The sequence below is a fragment of the Euleptes europaea genome, chromosome 13, assembly GCF_029931775.1.
Source record: "Euleptes europaea isolate rEulEur1 chromosome 13, rEulEur1.hap1, whole genome shotgun sequence".
Taxonomy (NCBI): domain Eukaryota; kingdom Metazoa; phylum Chordata; class Lepidosauria; order Squamata; family Sphaerodactylidae; genus Euleptes; species Euleptes europaea.
The window spans coordinates 47,027,193-47,046,779 of record NC_079324.1 but is presented as its reverse complement, the minus strand read 5'-3'; the positions used below and the strand labels follow the sequence as shown (position 1 = coordinate 47,046,779).

Sequence of the window (19,587 nt, the reverse complement as noted above, 5' to 3'; positions counted from 1 at the left end):
ATTTTTTTTCAGATTGCAAATTTTTATCTATGTTAATTTCTCATGATATTTTTAATGTTGATTGAAATGGAATAGGCAGAAATGTATGTATGGGCCTCTGTCACCTCCAAACCCAGTTCAGGGCCTTCTGGAGACCTTTCCCTTGCTGTACTTGGAAAGAGGATGCAGAATATATATTAAGGATGAGAAAATGTTCCCTACTTTGTGTGCTTTTAACATTCATCCAGATTTTCTGCCAATGGTTTTCATTCTCCACTTTCCAGCCTTGTTTCTGAAGATTTGTCTGCCCAGTATATGCAATTTACATGGTCTTTATCTGTACAGCACATCTGATTTATACCCATTTTTATTGATGCACAAATCATGTTGAAAGATGCATACATTTTACAGGGGAAAGTCAGTGCAAGGCAACAGAAAAGAGTGCAAACGTAATAAATGGCTTTAATTTGCACAAATAATGGCATTGGAGGGACCAAACAGCTGGGCTAAGGAATGGGTGGGGGGAGCCCTATCTATAGATTTGACCAACTGGGTCTGTTTTAGCAGAGCTTTTTTTCTGAAGTTTGGAATGTTCAAAAAATGCAGTACACTGGTTGCCTTTGGATTCCACATTTACTGAATAAATTTGTAAAGACATCAACACATGCTGACCATGAACAGAGAGAAAGAGAGACAAAGAAAATTACAAAGCCCTTAGGAGATCTCCTGTCGGGAACCTCAATCAACCATGCTATTGATCTAGCAACTTCCCTTCCCTCAGAAGCTCAGGCCAGGGCTGGGTATATTATGAGATCTAGACAACATAACTTGTTTCATCTTGGGCTGCTGTAACTCATCCCTCACTCCCACAACTAACTCTGGGAAAGGTATGGGTTTAGACAACAGATTTCTTCTCCCCCCCTCCCGCTCTGCCCAAGAGAATGGATTTTTGTGGCTCTCATATGGTGGGACTGAAGAGCTAAATTGCCTAAACAGCTCAGTGTTGTAAACAAGGGGGGGGGGAACCTCACTCACAGGTACTGCTGGTCTTCTAACCACACGCTGCCCTTTCACTACACTGTCCCTCCCATCTTTGGCTACACCCCTCACAAACTGGAGGAAACAATTCCCGCTGCACGCAGACAATATGGCATCCATTGTGCTAAGGTTACTAAGCTCAAGGTGGGATTTGGAGCTCTCATGGAATTATAACTGATCACCAGACTAGAGCGACCACTTGCCCTTGAGGGAATGGCAGCTCTGGAGGGCAAACATTATGGTACCCCATAGAGTCTAGGAGAGATGGAAGTGCTAGACTGACATCACATCCATGCTGAGCTCCCTCCCCAAACTCTGACCTCCCCAGGCACTAAGCCCCCAAATCTTCACGAATTTCCCAAGCTGGGGTTGGCAACCTTCCATCAGGCAGTTCTTCAAGTCTTTCGGATAAAACTTTTAAAGCTTACAGCTCATGGTGATCTTCTCCCATCTGGTATTCAAACCTCAGGCTGGTATTCATACCAACTGCCAGGCTTTCAGTACCAGCATGGTGGCATCTGTATCTCCATCTTGTCAGGACAAGACCTTTGCAACTTCCAACACCCCGAGTTCCCCACCACTTGCTCTCTGCAAAAACCTGGACTTCCTGAAGGAAGTGACTTAATGGTGTCCACCTGGGGCCTTCTGTGCCTCATTGATTAGAAGCTGGGTGGAGGAAATTTTTTATTTCCCAAAAAGCTGTTAATCAGATATTGTTCCTACAGAGGGGAATTGCATCCCACAAAGCAAAACAAGCTGAGGAAGATTGTTAGCCCACTGAGAACAAGCATGTGGACAGCAAACCAGGTTTTTAAAGAAGAAGCGATATAGAGAGATTATTTTTGCTCTAATGCAAAACTGGGGGTTTAAGGTGGGCTGATTAAGAGTTCTGCATAACTTGGAAAGGCTAAGGCCTTTTATGCACAGGTGGTTTTTGTGACAATCCCCCCCCCACTACTTTGGGGTTTCGTTTTCGTTATGCACGTCTTTTCCAATCTTTGGAAGTCACCAGAAACAGCATCCAGAAAACGTGGGGGAAATGTGGGAAGAGAACGAAGTTACTTCTAAAGGTTGGAAAAGATATGCATAATGAAAACGAAGCCCCAAAGTAGTTGGGGGCTGATCGCGACGGAAACAACTCATGCATAAAAGGCCTATGTAATCTAATGCCAATAAATTCAGTAAGGAGAAAAATGTCCCAGGTATTTTGCCTTTCTGAGTGATGCCCTAAGGATGCTTCAACCTAGCCTGATTCCACCAATACCGGCCTCCAGTACAGGACATGTTGTACAGCTGAAATAGCTGGCATCGGGGTCTTAGTGTGTTTCCCCCAGCTGCCCTCCCAGGTGCTCTGAAGCTCTTGTATAGAGAACTTCCTGGACCACGACTGCAATTGATTCCTGTGAGGAATGGGAAGGCTGAGGCCTCATCGTCATGACTTTCTATCGCTGCAACACACCCAAAAAAGTCCAATTTTGTAAAAAGAAAAGACAAAGGCACATGCACAGCATCAATTTGCAGGCTTAGATGGTGTAAACAATAGTCATAGATTAAATCATTGACATTTTCACCCTTCAAGAGCGCCACAAATATCTTCCACCTCATCCTGTTGGCCCTCGGCATGGCCAATAGGGCACAGGTTCCACAAGGAAGCAAGTGATGTTGTCAAATTTCCTTATCGCTCCCTGCTCAACCCAGGCCAGGCACATTTTTTTAATGGAACTGGCATATTCTGAAAGTAACCACTTCCTGATGCTATTGAAAAATAGGGGGGGGGGGAAAGGAGCAGAGGGATTTTTGGCCACCTTCATCCAACACTGAAAGCATAAGGCTGATGCCAGTTTCTTGGGGTACATTGCTCAAAGAGATGCTACAGGTAGGAAGTTTGTGCCCTGGAAATCTTTCCAGTATAGCCCCAGTTGTGTGTTTGCGTATAGCGTGGGGTATGCATGGCTGTTTGGGGTTGCACAGTGGTGAGAGAAAGGCACTTTGCACATGCTCTGAGGCACTCTCCTGCATTATCACTTCCTGCATTCCAGGGGCAAACACCTGTCGTTGACCATTAAAAAAATACCATGATGCTAATCCTTGGTTCAAATCAAGCCATGATGACCTACACTTGACTGAAAATACTACTCACTCATGCAGGATGGAGGGGTAGCTATAGTGCAAAGGGGGCAAGTTTGACATGGGGTGAAGTACTTTCTTTAATGGGTCACACAGCAGGCAGAGATGGGCATACAAGAGGATCAGGGAAGGAACAGGTGGGGAAAGCTGCACTGGTTTGGTTTCTGTGTCTTTCTTGCGTTTCAAGGTACAACACAAATGTCCAGGTTGCAACACAAATGTCCAGGTTGCAATCTGGCAAGCCAGGAAGCACTGCTCTAGCCTGATAGTGGGACTGAACTCTGGAAAAAAAAACCTCTGGATAGAGAAAACCCACACTATGCTGATCTATTATAAATAAACCTTTGTAGTTATGCTAACCTATGTCTAACCCCATATACAGGCTATTTGCTTTTCATTCTGAGCTCCAAACCAGTACATGCTGCCCAAATCAGCAACCACACATTTATTTCCCCTCTCCGATGCAATGTTTAGCACTGCTTAACCTACCATTGGCTGTCACTGGAGGACTGTGGTGCCATGACACACAATAAAAAAACAGATTACAGAAGAAGGGCAGATGTGCAGCTGCTGTTTTTTGCACTCAATACACAATTGGCGTCATGTCTGAGCTGCTCCTTGGCAAGCAGGTTATCCAGTCAGGGATCCTATGGCAATTTGGCCAATAGGGATGTTTCCTTGTCCTTTTTTAGTGTATGTTCCTGGGCAGGTCCAGTGCCCAGGGGCCTTCCTCAGCCTTCCATCAGGCCGCCCCAGCATATGCCCCCTTTCTGCCCCCCATGCACCACCTGTGCATCCCTCCCCTGCTCATGAGCCCTCCATCCACCTACACTCCCAGCTGCCCACACTGCCTGCAACCCCTTTGCACAACAGAGCTGGACTGTGTGTGTGGCTATGAATGTCGGTGCCATGACCACCAGATGCACTATGGCCATGCACCACTGGCATGCTCTTCCCAAATGATGCTGGGAGGTACATGGAGTTGGGAGCATGAGTGGTGAGGCATTCACAGGTGGGTGGGGGAAGGGCAGGGGGAAGGGGAGGTGCATAAATGGGGGGTCAGCGGCAGTAGGCCCCACTAGAAGCCCTTGGCAACTGCCCCACCGCAGGGTATGCTGACGCCAGACCTGTGCCAGGGGGTTTTCGAGCTGGGGACACAATTTTTCAGACCACTTTCTCACACTGCTAAAGGCCCTTCTTGTTTCAGTCCTGCTCTGGCAGCTGACTCTGCAAGCAAGGTACAACACAAAGCAGGGATGCCTTAGTTCGTGTGCTGGGTGGCAACGGTTGGACTTGCCAGCATTTGCTTGCCAGAATTCACACCCCCATGGTGACCCCACTGACATAACAACATATTAGCCTCGCTACCTTCTGCCAGCTTTGTCCTGGAGACCTTCTATGGAAGAGACATCCCATTGAGAAGCTCTGCCATGGCTCCCTTTCCATTGGTCAGTTAAGGGCAGCCAACAAAGTTATGGGCTGTAGGAATGGAATGGAGCTTTAGTCAGTCGGCCTATTGCAATTCCAAGTGCAATTCGACACGAATGGTGGTTGTTCCTGAGTTAAACGTGAGTGTTTTGAAATGCATTTTCTGCTATACTATCTATAATTTTCGATGTAATTTATTATATTTAGAACTAAGGAGATCACACAGACAAACTGTAATGACTCCAAAAAGTCTGGCAACCACAGCTTTAACGTACTGGCTAAGCCATTCCCAATGGGCACCCCCTTTCCCTTCCTTCTCTCTTTCTTGATTGGCTAAAATGTTAGCTGGAAGCCTGCAGGTGGGGGTCAGAGGAGTGCAGAATGGAATAAGGTTTTTGAGGCTGGGGCTGCGACAAGGAAGGAGAAGCTGCATCATCTGAAATTCTCCCTCGGGGCAATTGTTATGTGGCCTTAGAGGTCGTTGAAGGGTGGCCGGATTCCACCTAGCAGGGGATTCTGTACCTTTAACATTAATGGGAGAATTTGGGGGAAGCGTCAGGGGAAACTGTTGCTGATCATATTCTCCTTTCCACTGTGCTATTTACAATGCAAAAATCTACGCATCCTGCAGATCTCTTAAGACATATGCTTACAACCAGTCAGAACTACCACAAGTGATATAAACACCATGTGGAGGCAGGTCCAAAAGTAGAAACCTGGAAACCAGGTGTGAGGGAACCAAAGGTAAAATGTTATAGAAACAAGGGGCAGGTAGACTGCACCCAGCGTTCAAAATGGATTTATCTTGTTCTGACCCTGGTTGGGTTTTTTTTTTAAACGGTTGCAATTGCTTCATAGGGCAAAAAGTAATTTTACATGTGTGGGCTGGGGTACGCTCCACCCTCTCAACATAAGTGGTAACTGAGGGCCAAGCTAGACGTGACGGCATCCTCACGGCTGCCACAAAGATGCAGCTGCCATTTTTAAGACATTTAAAAATACCACGAGGGCCCGGTCCTGATTGGGCCTGCAGCGTGGGGGGGCTGAGACGCTCTTGTTTTTCCTCTCCTCCCACACCTTATCAAGTGCCAAAACAGCCTCACCCCCCATGCCTGTTTCACCACTTGGAAAAAAGGGGGGGGACAAGACGGCTGCATTTTAAAATGATTTTTAAACGGTGGCGGAGTCCTTGTGGCGGCCACGAGAATGCCGTCACATCTAGCTTGGCCATGAGGCTGGGAGGGTGGTGGTGGTGGTGGTGGTGGGTGTCTAGCCGCAGCAACAAGAGGGAAGGGTGAGAAGCTGCTTGGTCCACCATGGCAGGAGGACAGAGCCCATTTGGCTCGGGCTGGCAGAGGGGCAGCGTCTTGAGAGCAGAGGTGGATCTGCTGTGAAACTAATGAAGCTTAAGCTTCAGGGCCCCTAATCCCAGAGAGGGCCCCTGAAGCAACTTTTTTAAATGAGTGAATTTCTCAACAAAATCGATGGAGTTTTTTTAGTGATAGTATCATAAGCAAATGGGTTGAAGTACTTAATATTGACTTTAGAATATGCTCTAATACCCATTTCACATGGCTTGAAAATGTCCCTGTAATTGGTCAAATTTTAAAATTTTCTCGGGGGCTTGCAGCGCTCGAACCTCCAGCTGAATCTATTCACAGCCTACATTTTGGCAGCTGGATCCTCAAATCCTTCGTTGGTGCACTGTTTCATAGTTCTGTAGTTTTATTTCGTCACTGTATGGCCCATTTTCAAGGACTCCACCCCACCACCCTGTCCTCCAGCATTTCGGCCTCAAGGTCCTCGCAAGGGCAGCAAGGCCCTTTGGACCTTGTTGGGTGTTGCCCTATTGTTGCTGGTTGCGAAGGGGCCCCCCCATAACAGTTCAAGCTTCAGGGCTCCAAAAATGTAGGTCCGCCACTGCTTGAGAGCATTGCACTGGGCTCCTGTTCAGTCATGGGAATGGTCAAAAGACCCCCTACCCAAATGACAAGACAGAGCATTGGTCTGGGGGGGGGGTCTAGGACAAGCTCTGACAAGCCAGGCAAGGCTGAGAAGTTTTACAAGACCTGGTTGGAAGGAGGGGGGGGGGGAACCCAGGGCGCAGAAGATTAAGGGCGAAAACGCATGGTCGCTTTATCCTCCTTTATTCCCTGTTTCAGCCAGGATTCAGCCAGGATCGAACACATGCGTTTCGCCAAACATGTGTTCGATCCCGGCTGAATCCTGGCTGAAACAGGGAATAAAGGAGGATAAAGCGACAGTGCGTTTTTGCCCTAAGAGAGAGAAACCACTGAGGAGAATTAATCATGGGTTCTCCAGGAGAGAGAATGGCGAGGAAGAAGAGGAGCTGAGAGACACAGGAACCCCCTTCCTTCCTGCTGAGGCCCTGGGGAGATAAGTCTAGGGCACGGGAACGACCCCACACATGTATATGCCACTCTAAAATCTAATTTTACAAAAAAGTCAGACGGTCCGCCTGAAGCGTGAAGAGAGGGACAACACTGAGAGCTGAGCCAGTGTTCAACTTGCTGGTATGTACGTGTGTAAGGCAAACTGCAAAGCTGGGATGAAACCGCGGGCAACGAACCGGCTGTTAAAAAAGGTTACATCTGGGTTCGCCCGTTGGGTCTCCTTCTCGCCTCCCAAACCAGAATGCCTTCCTATTGCTTCCCTGCAAAGTGACAATGGCATCGTCACACAAAGAAATGAGGAGCCACAAGGAACGAGCCACGGGAGAAGAGCAGGGTGAGACAGCGAAGGCCGGGACGCCGACAGTCACGCGACTGGTTTCATACGCCTCTTCTATTACATAGGATATCCTATACAAGAAGTGAATATATGTAATATAGAGCATCTGTGTGCACATTTTTGTGCTATATTACATTTGGGGCAGAAGGAATATTGCAGTTTGCCAAGGATATATATATATAAAAAAAAAACGAAACAGCTGAGCATTTGCATTGGTTGCTCACTTGCACAGTTCCCTGCGGTCTCCCTTTACTGTCCCTTCAGTGGGAAAACCTAGAGATAAGAATGGCAACTCTGATCCAGGAGGAGAGGTGCATCCCCCGGGGTCTCCTGTGGCTAGTAAGCCTGGCGTTGCTGTGCGAAGGTCATCTGAAGTCAAGGCAGCGGAAGCAACGTGAGAAGTGACGGGGATCTATTCCAAGTGCTGGTGGAGAGGCGGAGAGACGGACAGACACACACAGGCAGACGGACGCAGGCAGTGTCCACACTTCCACCCAGAAGATGGCAGAGTGTGGGGGGAGGAGTGAGCCGAGATGCTTCCTCAGTCCTTCAGGCTGGCTTCGGAGACCCCTTGGGCCATCAGTTCAGCCAGGACGTTGTCCAGGTAGTTGGGGTCAGGGTAGCCATGGCCAGTGAGGTTGGAGCCAAACTCGGTCTTGTGATGGATCTCGTTCCACACCACCGTGTCGGATTCACCTGTTGTGTTGGATGTCCCGATGGTAAAGATGAGTCGGCGTTCCCATGCGACTATCAAGAGTTTTAGAGCCTGAGCAAAAGACAGAAAATCAAAAAGCCCTCTGAAACAGAGGTGGACTCTGATGGTAAATCTGATCCATCAGGAGGCCCCTCACTCTACACCAGTTGTTCCCAAAGTGGGCAGTATCACCCCCTGGGGGGCAGTGAGATTACCTTGGGGGGCACTAAGAGGCAAGGGGGCAGCAGGGGGGTGCTAGAGGCGGGCCCCCTTCAACGGTGGTGTTGGATAGGGTAGGGGGCACTGGGGTTGAGTTTGTGGAACCAAGGGGGCGGTGGCCCGAAAGGTTTGGGAACCACTGCTCTACACCACTACTGATGGACGAGTTTTGCCAGACATTTCATGAGGTACTGTTAGCGTGACCAGTTCTTGTCTAATGCCCTGATTTTAAATGATGAAGCATTTCCCAAAGTATAGCAAATAAACACTTTCTGGAAATCTGAATGCTATCCAAAGGTTCGGTCAAGTCTGATTCCTGCTATGCAACATAATTTGCAATTATGATTATAGGCTCTGTTTTTAGCATTTGCATGTTTTAAAAAATATTTTTGTAGGACACTTCTTGTAAGCTGCCGCAAGCCTTCTTTAGGAGAAAAAAATATATTGTTAATGAATAAATAGAGCATTTATTTATCCCTTACTAAGGCTTTTGTTTATGGTGCAGAGGTCATTGAACTGAAGCATTTATGTAAGAGATCAAACAGATGTCAACGTGTGTTGAAAAAAGGAAAATTTGGACCCTTCTGGCAGACCTTATTCTTCGGTAACCAGATAGCTGCAAACCCATGCCATAAACGTAAGCTCTGACATACAGAATCTAGAAATACTATATCTTGAACTCTTTGATCTTGGACACTATCTTTTGAACTCGTATTAACTGGGTTTTTTTTGGTAGACCTATTCAAATAAAAACTGTTAATAGGTGATACATACACAGGAAGCTGCCTTATACTGGAGACAGAACTTGTTCTATCAAGGCCAGAATTTTCTAGTCAGGCTGGCAGGGGCTCTCTGGGGTCACAGAGGTCTTTCACATCACCTAGTACCTGGATCTTTTTAACTGGAGATGCTGGGGGTTGAGAATGGGACCTTCTGCACTCAAAGTAGACGCTCTATCACTGAACCATATCTCCCATCTATCTATAAAGGCTATCTCTGGCTTAGAGGGGAATTGTATTGGAAGTTGGGTGCCACTGAGATTTTATGTCTAGGGTACCAACATGTCTTAGGCCCAGCCTTGCTATGAAATAGAAGTTACATTGCCAAACTTCTGTCTTGGAGAGGCAAAAGAACTGGGGCATGCTTAACCAGAGGGACAGATTGGTCCCCCAATCCTTTTGCCATCTCACTTCTATTCTGATGGAACACTACTCCAACTATGTATGTATTATGTGCTTTCCAAATCACACCAAGTAGGAGCAAAATCCCATATCAAGCATCCTGAGTATCTTACAGTGCAACCCTAAACAGAGTTAGGAAAAGGTAGTCCCCTGTGCAAGCACTGGGTCATTCCTGACCCATGGGGTGAAGTCACATCCCAACGTTTACTAGGCAGACTATGTTTTACAGGGTGGTTTGCCAGTGCCTTCCCCAGTCATCCACACTTTACCCCCAGCAAGCTGGGTACTCATTTTACTGACCTTGGAAGGATGGAAAGCTGAGTCGACCTTGAGCCAGCTACCTGAAACTGACTCTCATTGGGATCAAACTCAGGTCGTGAGCAGGGCTTTTGACTGCAGTTTTGCAGCTTACCACCCTGCACCATGGGGCTCTTGTAACTCTGTTTAGGATTAGACTGCCTTTTTAAAAAAAAGCTTGCAAGGTTCTAGTTCTTTTGGGCTTTGGACATATGCTTCCAAACATGTGGTAAACTCTCAGAAATCCCATTGTGAGGCTAAGCAGGATTTTCACAGCAAGCCTAGAAAAGCTGTACTGCAAGGCAAATGAAAATTGCATGGGGTGAAAGGACAGGGGGGAGGTGACCACCTACCTTTCTGCCTTTCTCGTTGTCAGGAAGGTAGCAGTGTCGTGGGAAGCCTCGCGCTGTGAACTTCTTCCCAGGATTGGGATGCTCTGGGCCCTGGTTAAGAGAGAGCTCAGAGAATTAAGTGCTTCACCAACAGGGATCATAAGAATCCCCCACCGCACTGACACGGGATTATCCCCCAGAAGTTAATGTTATACTTTTCAAATCCACAATGAAGCAGCTAATAAGGCTATAGCGGCTGCCCTCTCCTTTTACCCACATTCTACAAGCCACACAAAACCCATACACTGTAGTAATTATTTTTCTTTTTGACCACCAAGCCCAGGGACTTCCTTCTTGGGATTGTTAAAGCAGACCTTGTGCAGAATTTAAAAAGGTAAAGGTCCCCTGTGCAAGCACCTGGTCATTCCTGACCCATGGGGTGACGTCATCCCGATGTTTCCTAGGTAGACTATGTTTACGGGGTGGTTTGGCAGTACCTTTCCCAGTCATCTCCCCTTTACCCCCAGCAAGCTGGGTACTCATTTTACCCACTTCAGAAGGATGGATGGCTGAGTCTACCTTGAGCTGGCTACCTGAAACCAACTTCCGTTGGGATCGAACTCAGGTCGTGAGCAGAGCTTGGACTGCAGTACTGCAGCTTACCACTCTGCGCCACGGGGCTCATAAGTGTGCAGAATTTACAAGGTCTGAAAATTGGTGAAAGAAGGAGCCAGAGCTGCAAACAGAGCCCATGAGATGGTTTGGGAGGCCAAAAGGTATTCCCCCCAGTGACTCTTCAACAGAATCCAACCATATGCCCATCTCTGTTGGGGTCTGACAAGGCCGGAGCAGAAGCCAGCCTAGGCAGTAAGGACTAAGGAACACAGTATGGGAAAGGAAGGAGGAGAGAAAAGATGAAGCAAAGCAAATGAATGTATTATGCAGGTGAGTATTGATTCAGGCTGTACTGATCACCAAGTCAAGGGCTCTGTGGCTTGACTACTCCTGTAAAAGAAGAAGGGCCTGTCCCACTTCCTGCTGAACTGCGACACATTACACAAGTCTTTGCGTATGTTGCTAGATGACACGAGGACTTTCTATCAGATGTGCAATGGGAGCTTTGTGCCTCCCAGATGCATACCAGCGCACAGCTCCAGCAGCCTGGCTGTGACATCTGAACCTGGTCACTGTCCTTCAGAGGGTTCCGGCACTCCCCCAAATAGAAAAAGATCTAAAATGCAACTTCGTAGGCATCTCCCCACCCCCGTACACACACAGACAGACATTTCTGATCCTCCCTTTGTTCCGCAGCCCTTTTCCTCTCTCACCTGGATTCCTGCGGGAACATCATACACAATGCGGATGGTTTTGCAGTCCAGGTAGCCAGGGAGGGAATGTGGGATAATATGGAATTCCATTTTCCCTGGCGGTTGAGTCCCAGTCTTCTCCCCATAGATGGCTTTGCAGGTGGGGCACTGCAGACTGCCATCCTGTTGAAAGAATGGGAGAAATACAGAGAAGGAGGCAAGCTGATTCCTTGGGGACCTCAAGGGGCTTCTGTAAGAGGCTAGCATCTGACCCATTTCACAAAGAAAGAGAAAAGAGGGATTAGGAACGGATGAAAGAACTGAACATGGACTACATCTTCCTACCATTGGCTACTAACATCCACCATCAATGCAATGAGATAGCTTTGATGAGAGAGCCCAAGGGTTTCAGGAAACCCTTTCTGCAATAACTTTAGCTAAGGAACCCCTCTGAACTGCAGAAGATTCTGGACTATGTCCTAAGGAGCACCAGGGGGAATCTCACCACTGATCCATGTGGACTCTGGAAGACACACAACACTTCTCTTTGGCTGTACATTTCAGAGCAAAATCTATAATGATAGGCATTGGTCAAGCTGTCTTCCAGGAAAACTGGTCTATTGATCTTACAGATGAAAGGCCTGAAATAACTTCAAAGGGATCTCCAGGCTTTTCAGGAATACAGTTTGAAAACTACTGGCTTGGTGACTGAGTACACGCCATCCATCTAGAAAGCTCATGTTCTATCCTCAGCGCTGGTGTAGCTTTCAAGAGGCTGACCAAGAAAGGCCTTGGTCTGTCTCAGATCATGCATCTTGGTCCATCTACAAAATACAAACTGCTGGCTTGTGCAGTCTCAATTTGCCTCAGAGCTATGCAGAGAAGGGGTTTATCCCATCAGTCTCAATTAAGTTACAAAATCTGATACCAGCTCCATTGAGCTACTATTGGTATTTTAAACACATGCGATTATGTCCTTGAACAAATCTTTTCCTTTAAATTGCTAGTGTGGGTGATCTGATTTTGAATTGTGAAACAGTGTGGCAGTTGAAGGGTTAACCTCCCTCTCTCCTGTATAGCCCCAAGACAAACTGAGGCTTCACAAGCTAGCCTTTTGCATTTTATAAAGCATGCATGATCTTTATGCCTCCCTGTGTGTGTGTTTTGAGCCTGGGCAAGTTATTACTTGCCAATCGATGACTCAGAATGTTAGTCTGACCTTGGGATAAGACAGCTTCTCATCCTTGCGGTCGCCTCTGTTCTCACCAAAAAGCACCCTGAAGGCACTTCCCTTAAAACAGATGCACATTGGCTGGCACGGAGAAGACAAATCATTCCTCCTCCCCCATCTCCTTACCTTATTGCCATTATTGTACATCGCAACCAAGCAGAGAAGGTGGTACAGGTGTCCACATTTTCCCAACTTCCCCACCAGCTCTGGTTTCACGCCTTTGTGCCTGAGAATGCCTTCATAGCCTGATGAAGACACCAGCCTCTCCATACAGATTGTGCAGTCCTGTTGTGAGGAGATAATATGGGATGGGAGCAAGTAAATACAGCAGGTGAATGGAGTACCTTTTATTCTGGCTTCCTCATTTAAAAATAATTTGACAGGTTTCTGGTCCTTATGGCTTCAGAGAAAAGCATGAAAACGTGTAACAAGTGAACAGGATTAAAGTCTTGGGTAGTTTGCCCCTTAGATATCAGGGGAAGAGGTCTTGTCTTTTTTTTTTAATGTGTACGTTTATTGTAGGGGGATTCAATAATACCATCCCCTTCCTGTAGTATGTAGTGGAACAGTTTTCCATGTGACATACTGAGCTTCTTAGCGATGTCCTTAAGCACACGTCACAGCAGCAACAAGTATGCCAACAAAAATGGCCTCTTCCTAGTAAGCAATGATTGCCCCAGTTGTAACTTATAGAAATTCATGATCTGTGTCATCACAACTGAAAGCCTCTGTACCTGCACCAGTAGCCAGCAGAGATTAAAACATCCAAGAGGCAGCTCAACTGCCACATGAATGTCACTGAAAATAGCTGCCCCAAGATAAGCAACAGGGAGACCATTTTGGATGACATCCCCATGGCAACCGTAACATGTGACTTGCACATCAGATTTTTCAGTCGCATACAGTTTCTAAACAGATATTTCTTTTCTCCCCATCTTTAGAAGGATGGTAATGCGGCCATAACAATATGCTGTTGCCTATAGACAGTGAAGCATGAGATCAAATTTGGTTGCACGGTCTAAGACAGCTGTCTCTAGCCCCTTGCTCACTCTTCCTGTACCTCCCACTAAGCATGGGACCGGGTTGTGTGTGTGAAGAAAGACTCACCTCATCAGGGGGGTTCTTCACTTTCTGGAAATATCGTCTCACTACATCCTCAGGGTTCTTGCCTAGACAAGGCAGAACAAGCTTGTAACTAGACATGCCCATGCCCCCAGACCCCTTCCATTTTTGACATCCCCCAACAATGTCAATTCTACATCCCACTTTGGTTCCACCCTACACATAGGGTTGCCAACCTCCAGGTACTAGCTGGAGATCTCCTGCTATTACAACTGATCTCCAGCCGATAGAGATCAGTTCACCTGGAGAAAATGGCCACTTTGGCAATTGGGCTCTATGGCATTGAAGTCCCTCCCCTACCCAACCCCGTCCTCTTCAGGCTCCGCCCCAAAAATCTCCAGCCGGTGGCGAAGAGGGACCCTGGCAACCCTACCTACACATGAACTTTGCGACATTATGAATATCCTATCATTTCAAATAACATGGAGAAGGGAAGACTGGGAAGGCCTGCTGCCTGCCTCCCCTCAGAGTCAGTCAAAAGCCCAATCAATTTTTCTTCCTCAGCTACTGCTATACATCTTTCTCCCTCAGAGACTTTGTCTGAGGACAACTAATCCTTGGCAGGGAAAATGTACTTCCAGTCCCCAGATTGCAGAATACAGTATTCCCCTGAGAATATACAAGGGCCATCCCTCTTCAACTTAGATTATGGTGCACAATTCCTCACTGGAGCATCAGAGGTGTCCATTTAGGGAAAGAGTAACTTGGAAAAGTAGCCTGAGTACCCAGCTTGCTGGGGATAAAGTGTAGATGACTGGGGATGGCAATGGCAAACCACCCCGTAAACATAGTCCGCCTAGTAAACGTCGTGATGTGATGTCACACTATCGGTCAATAATGACCCGGTGCTTTTAATTTTAATAATTTTAATACCTTTTAATTTGGCACAACCCTCAGAGAACTGGAGATGCCATTCTTTGAATGATAATTGCCCCACATTCTAGGGCAAGTCCATTTCTCCTTTTGGGTCAGAAGTTAAAGTCTACATATACCGAATACACATCAAGCGATCTTAGACTGAGCCAGACTATTGGTCTGTCAAGATCAGTACTATTTGTTCTGACTGGCAGCCGCTCTCCATTCAAATGGGATCAAGAAAAGAATGCCGACCATCCCAGGTACATTTTATGGACTCCTAAAAATAAATATAGACTTCCCTTTTGCTGGCAGACATAACCCAAGGGAATGCTAGCAATCACATTTAGCTGAGTTTTTATTAAAAGCCAAGGTAGGCAGCTTACTGAGAGAGCAGCACAGATAAAGGCGTCTCTTACTCTTTTTCAGATGTTTCTTTTTGGTCTTCCGACAAATGCCGTTGATACCGGGCACCGGCTTCATGTCGCTCTTATTGACAGGTGGTGGGTGCAGGATGGGCTTTGGAGCTCGAGTGAGGCAAACGGGCAGACCTGCAGCGCACATCAAGATTCCTGTCATTCCTATGGCCAGAGAAAGGGAAGAGCAATTGAAACAAGACAGAAGGTCGACATGAAAGTCATGAGACCACGCATGAAACTCAGAAAAGATGCAGAATTTTCACAGTGGCTGCAGAATTCTGCTCCCTGAGAATGTTAGAAGAGTTGGTTTTTATACCCAAATTTTCTCTACCTTTAAGGAGCCTCAAACCGGCTTACAATCATCTTCCCTTCCTCTCCGCACAACAGACACTGTGTGAGGTAGCTAGGGCTGAGAGAGCTCTAAGAGGGCTGTGACTAGCCCAAGGTCACCCAGCTGGCTTCATTTGGAGGAGTGGGGAAACCAACCCGGTTCACCAGATTACAGTCCGCCGCTCATGTGGAGAAGTGGGGAATCAACCCTGCTTCTCCAGATAAGAGTCTACTGCTCTTAACCACTACACCCACATTGGCCTCCACATCATTTTGAAAACAGAAGTTTCTAGTCCACTTGCATGTAAACATGTGTTTGAAATTATGGAGGCAATGTCAGCTAAAAATATTAGAATCGAGATGGGTGGCTGAATAAAATTTTCTAGTGGGCACAGGGAAGATATTTCAGCAGTCCAGTTCTTCCCCGTGCCTTGCAAAACAGAATAAATTATGCAAATAGGAAATGTGTAATTAATTTGTACCATATAAATCCGTCACAGAATCCAGTTTATTTTACTGGGTAAAATTTGATTTTCCAGAATTTAGACTGAAATCTAGACCACAAATCCCACCTCCTGGCTCAGCCTCATTATGCCCAGTAACAAGGATTATGAAATTTGCTCATTTTTACAGATTTATTTTGGAAGCTCCAAGACTAGTTTGCTTCAGAGGCAAGACCAGATATGTGTCTAGTATCCAAAAAAGGATATACACAACTTGCTCACCATGAGCCGTGGATTTCCAGCTACAGCGTCCTCTTCGACCTCAGGCTCTGGTTTGGTGATCTGACCAAAACATCCACTAAGTATGTCCTCTAGCTTGTCATATTATAGATAAAACCTAAATCATATTGGGCTTCGCCAAGCCTATCCCATCTCCTATTCCCACTGCTGAGCAAGTGCTCCTCCACCTCCAAATATCTAGAATGATGCCATCTTTGTGGCACCAGCTATGTTACCCGTACCTGCCAAGGCAGGGTGGACTGGACCAGTTCCATTCAAGTTCTTGACTGGGAGGGCAGGAACCCTGCAAGGAAAAACAGAAGGGTTCTGAATTAAGATTAGACATTTTTAAAAAAAATCTTGTGCAGGCTCCCACCATAGCTGTCCTCAACTATAGGTCCAGTGGAATAACTCATGTGTAAACCACAATGCACACTGTGGCTGCATTCAGATGTCATGAAACTGTCAGGCCTTTGCTGTTAGCAGGAGTAAAGGCTCTTGACATGAGTAGGCCAGTTTCTGGCTACACGGCAAGTCCTTGGTTCTCATGCCTGTAAACTCTGTGTACAGTTTCACTCGTCCTGTTTTCCACAGCTGCGCTCTAATGTTTAGTCTTCCCCTTCCTGGGTATCGCTTATCTCGGGGTTGCTTATCCATGTTTACCTTCACAGCCTGTAGTGCTTTTAAACATGTAACCTGCCTATGTTTCACCATTACCAGCCTCACCTGCCTGTAGGCAGTCTTTTCTGTCTTTTCGCTCCTAATAAAGTATTACTGCTTCAGAGCTACCTGCCTGGATGAGTTTGCTTATAGGATGCTAGGGACAGACGCCTGATCCTGACAGAAACACTCTAATCAAACCATGGTTTGCTGGTGTTGGACACAATCACCGTTGGTTTGCAGTGTGTGCTCATTCCTCTTGCTCCTCCCACTTCCCCCCTCCTTTCGCATGCAATGCTTAAGTACTTTATGCAGTGATGTCCAAACATAGGTGCTTTGGCAAACTGGAGTTTGCTTCCTCACACAAGTCAGAATTCTAAACCAGAATTTAACAATCCTGGGTTTTTTTCAGGGGAGGGGAATCATATATCTAACAGTATGGGTGGTCTTCAGGTAAGGATAATAAAATCCACATGATGTGGCACCTATAGGTCTTTGCACACCTGGGTGTGGTGTTCTTAGATACAGTGTGATACAATGCTAGGGTAATCTCTAGATTTGCAGAAAAACATAAAGACCTAAGCACACTCATGCTCGCTGAGTTGACAATGCCCTAAATCAGCAAAGGCGGAAAGGGTAATCCAAATAAGATAACCCAATATTTGCACTATGAACAGGAAGGAACTAAATCCAAACAAATTGTCACAGAAAATTTGCACAGTTGCCAGCAGTGAAGTCATAGACTCCCCAGGGAATGGAAATTCCGTCACCCACCAGTTTCTAAATGTCACTGATGGGACCATACAGGGAGGGCAGGAAGCAGACAGGCACTATCCAGGTATACCCAAGAACCCCCTCTCCAAAAGACATTTGTACCGAGTTATAACATCATTTGTACTTTTTTAAAATGTCTGTGAACCACTTTAGGAGCCAATTTAGGTTGAGATGTTGAATAAAAAAAATTGAAAAGCCAACAGCTACTGTAAGATCCTAGGTGTAATACCAATAGGTTCTTCTCCAGTTTTCCCCTGAGAATTGTTGGGTGTCCAGTACTTCAGAGACAACCAACTATACTCACTCACACACAAAACCCTCAGCATGCTTGAGAAAAGCTGAGAGTAAGCTCCTACAAATCCAAATGTGTGTGTGTGTGTGTGTGTGTGTGTGTGTGTGTGTGTAAAGTGCCGACAAGCTGCAGCCGACTTATGGTGACCCCAGCAAGGGGCTTTCAAGGCAAATGAGAAGCAGAGGTGGTTTGTCATTGCCTCCCTCTGCAGAGTCTTCTTTGGTGGTTTCCCTTCCAAGTACTGACTCTGCTTAGCTTCCGAGGTCTGGCGGGTCCGGGCTATACCATGTGCCTTCCCTCCCAAAAATCCATATACACCCCTGCAATTCCTTAGTGGATCTCCACGTGATTAGGTTAGTCTGTGATTCAGGGGAATCCAAGGCAACTGAGCTCCCACAACAGTTTCTAGCCTGAGGCCAGCTCAGCCTGCCATTGGCCCCCAAAACCATCACACAAACTTCAGAGGAGTCCAAGGTCTTTTCACACAAAGGCTCTCCAGTGCTTTGGGTATTGACCTGCAGCAGTTTTTCTCCACACTTCCTCATAAGAACATAAGAAAAGCCCTGCTGGATCAGACCAAGGCCCATCAAGTCCAGCAGTCTGCTCACACAGTGGCCAACCAGGTGCCTCTAGGAAGCCCCCAAACAAGACGACTGCAGCAGCACCATCCTGCCTGTGTTCCACAGCACCCAAGATAATAGGCATGCTCCTCGGATCCTGTTGTCCTTCCATTTGTCCGTTTGTTTTTTTTCTCTGTGTTTCCAAATCAGATCAAAGGTGGTTTGAGAAGACACAGAGGAACAGCAAAGAAAACAGGGCAAGACAACAAATGGAAAAAAAGAAAGTTGGCCGCTGCTGGTCAGCACCCAAACTGTGAAAAAGCCTCTGTGTCAAAAGACACCCAAGCTCTCCAGCCACCGCAATGGGTTTGGGCCTTCAGTAGGGTTGCCAGATCCAAGTTGGGAAATACCTGGATTGTGGGTGTGGAGCCTGAGGAGAACCCTTCAGGATCCCTGGCCAATCGGGCCTGGAGGAAAATTGCTTCCTGACCCCAAAGACGCTATCAGCATTTCCCTGGGCATGTAAGAAAGGACCGCGAGAACCAAGCACTGACACAACCCTTCCTGGCCTCCCTCTCATGATCTGCCTAAGTTCACATAAGCAGCATTGCTGTCAGATGGCCATCTAGCCTCTGCTTAAAATCCTCCAAAGAAGGAGATGGATGCCTAGCTACTAAGAAACAAAATCTGGAAACTATCAGGAACAGCACCTTTGTCCCCTTTGGTTATTCCAGCAGGGCCAGATCTTGTCTTCACTGAAGCTCTGGTGGGAACTGATGCTTTGGCTCCCCTCCCCACATGCTGGGGTGACTGAGTTCGACACATGCATGAACTCATCCAGTTACAAGCTTGATCTTCATTGTCTCTGGCTTGGCCTGTCTCCCACCCTCCAGAAAAGAAACCTAGGCTCCAGATAGGAGGAACACAGGCTGTGCTATTGCTGTGGGTCTAGATTACCAAGTCAGCTGGCTTGACGGAGGAGCATTATCTCTTTTCTGAAAGTGCCAGGGCAGCAGGTCACTCTCGCAGCTGGGGGTGGGGGCACGTCAGAGAAAGGGCAGCGAGTCACCTGCCCCCTGAGTAAGCAGGGAGATTAGGACTTGTGGGGAGGGGCGGAACAGATGCAAAACAGCTTTGTGGGAAGCAAAATTTGTCTCTGTTATCTATCACCAAAGACACAACCAGCTGCATACAGTCCTTTAGGATCTACTACGGCTGGAGGCAGGCAAATGAGATATTTGCCTAAAACACAAAAGATCTGCAGAAAAG

General features: G+C 46.9%; 1 protein-coding gene across 1 annotated transcript in view; it reads right to left on the bottom strand.

Moving 5' to 3' along the window:
- Positions 1–7,849: 7,849 nt before the first annotated feature.
- DTX1 (deltex E3 ubiquitin ligase 1) overlaps positions 7,850–19,587 on the bottom strand; it is a 48,837-nt gene continuing 37,099 nt past the window's right edge. The window contains exons 3-9 of the mRNA XM_056859286.1: positions 16,275–16,336; positions 14,981–15,142; positions 13,692–13,753; positions 12,711–12,869; positions 11,375–11,536; positions 10,068–10,157; positions 7,850–8,089 (exon numbers count right to left, since the gene is read on the bottom strand). Coding sequence (XP_056715264.1) covers positions 7,865–8,089; positions 10,068–10,157; positions 11,375–11,536; positions 12,711–12,869; positions 13,692–13,753; positions 14,981–15,142; positions 16,275–16,336 — 922 coding nt within the window. The 3' untranslated portion in view covers positions 7,850–7,864. The remainder of the gene's footprint in view (positions 8,090–10,067; positions 10,158–11,374; positions 11,537–12,710; positions 12,870–13,691; positions 13,754–14,980; positions 15,143–16,274; positions 16,337–19,587) is intronic.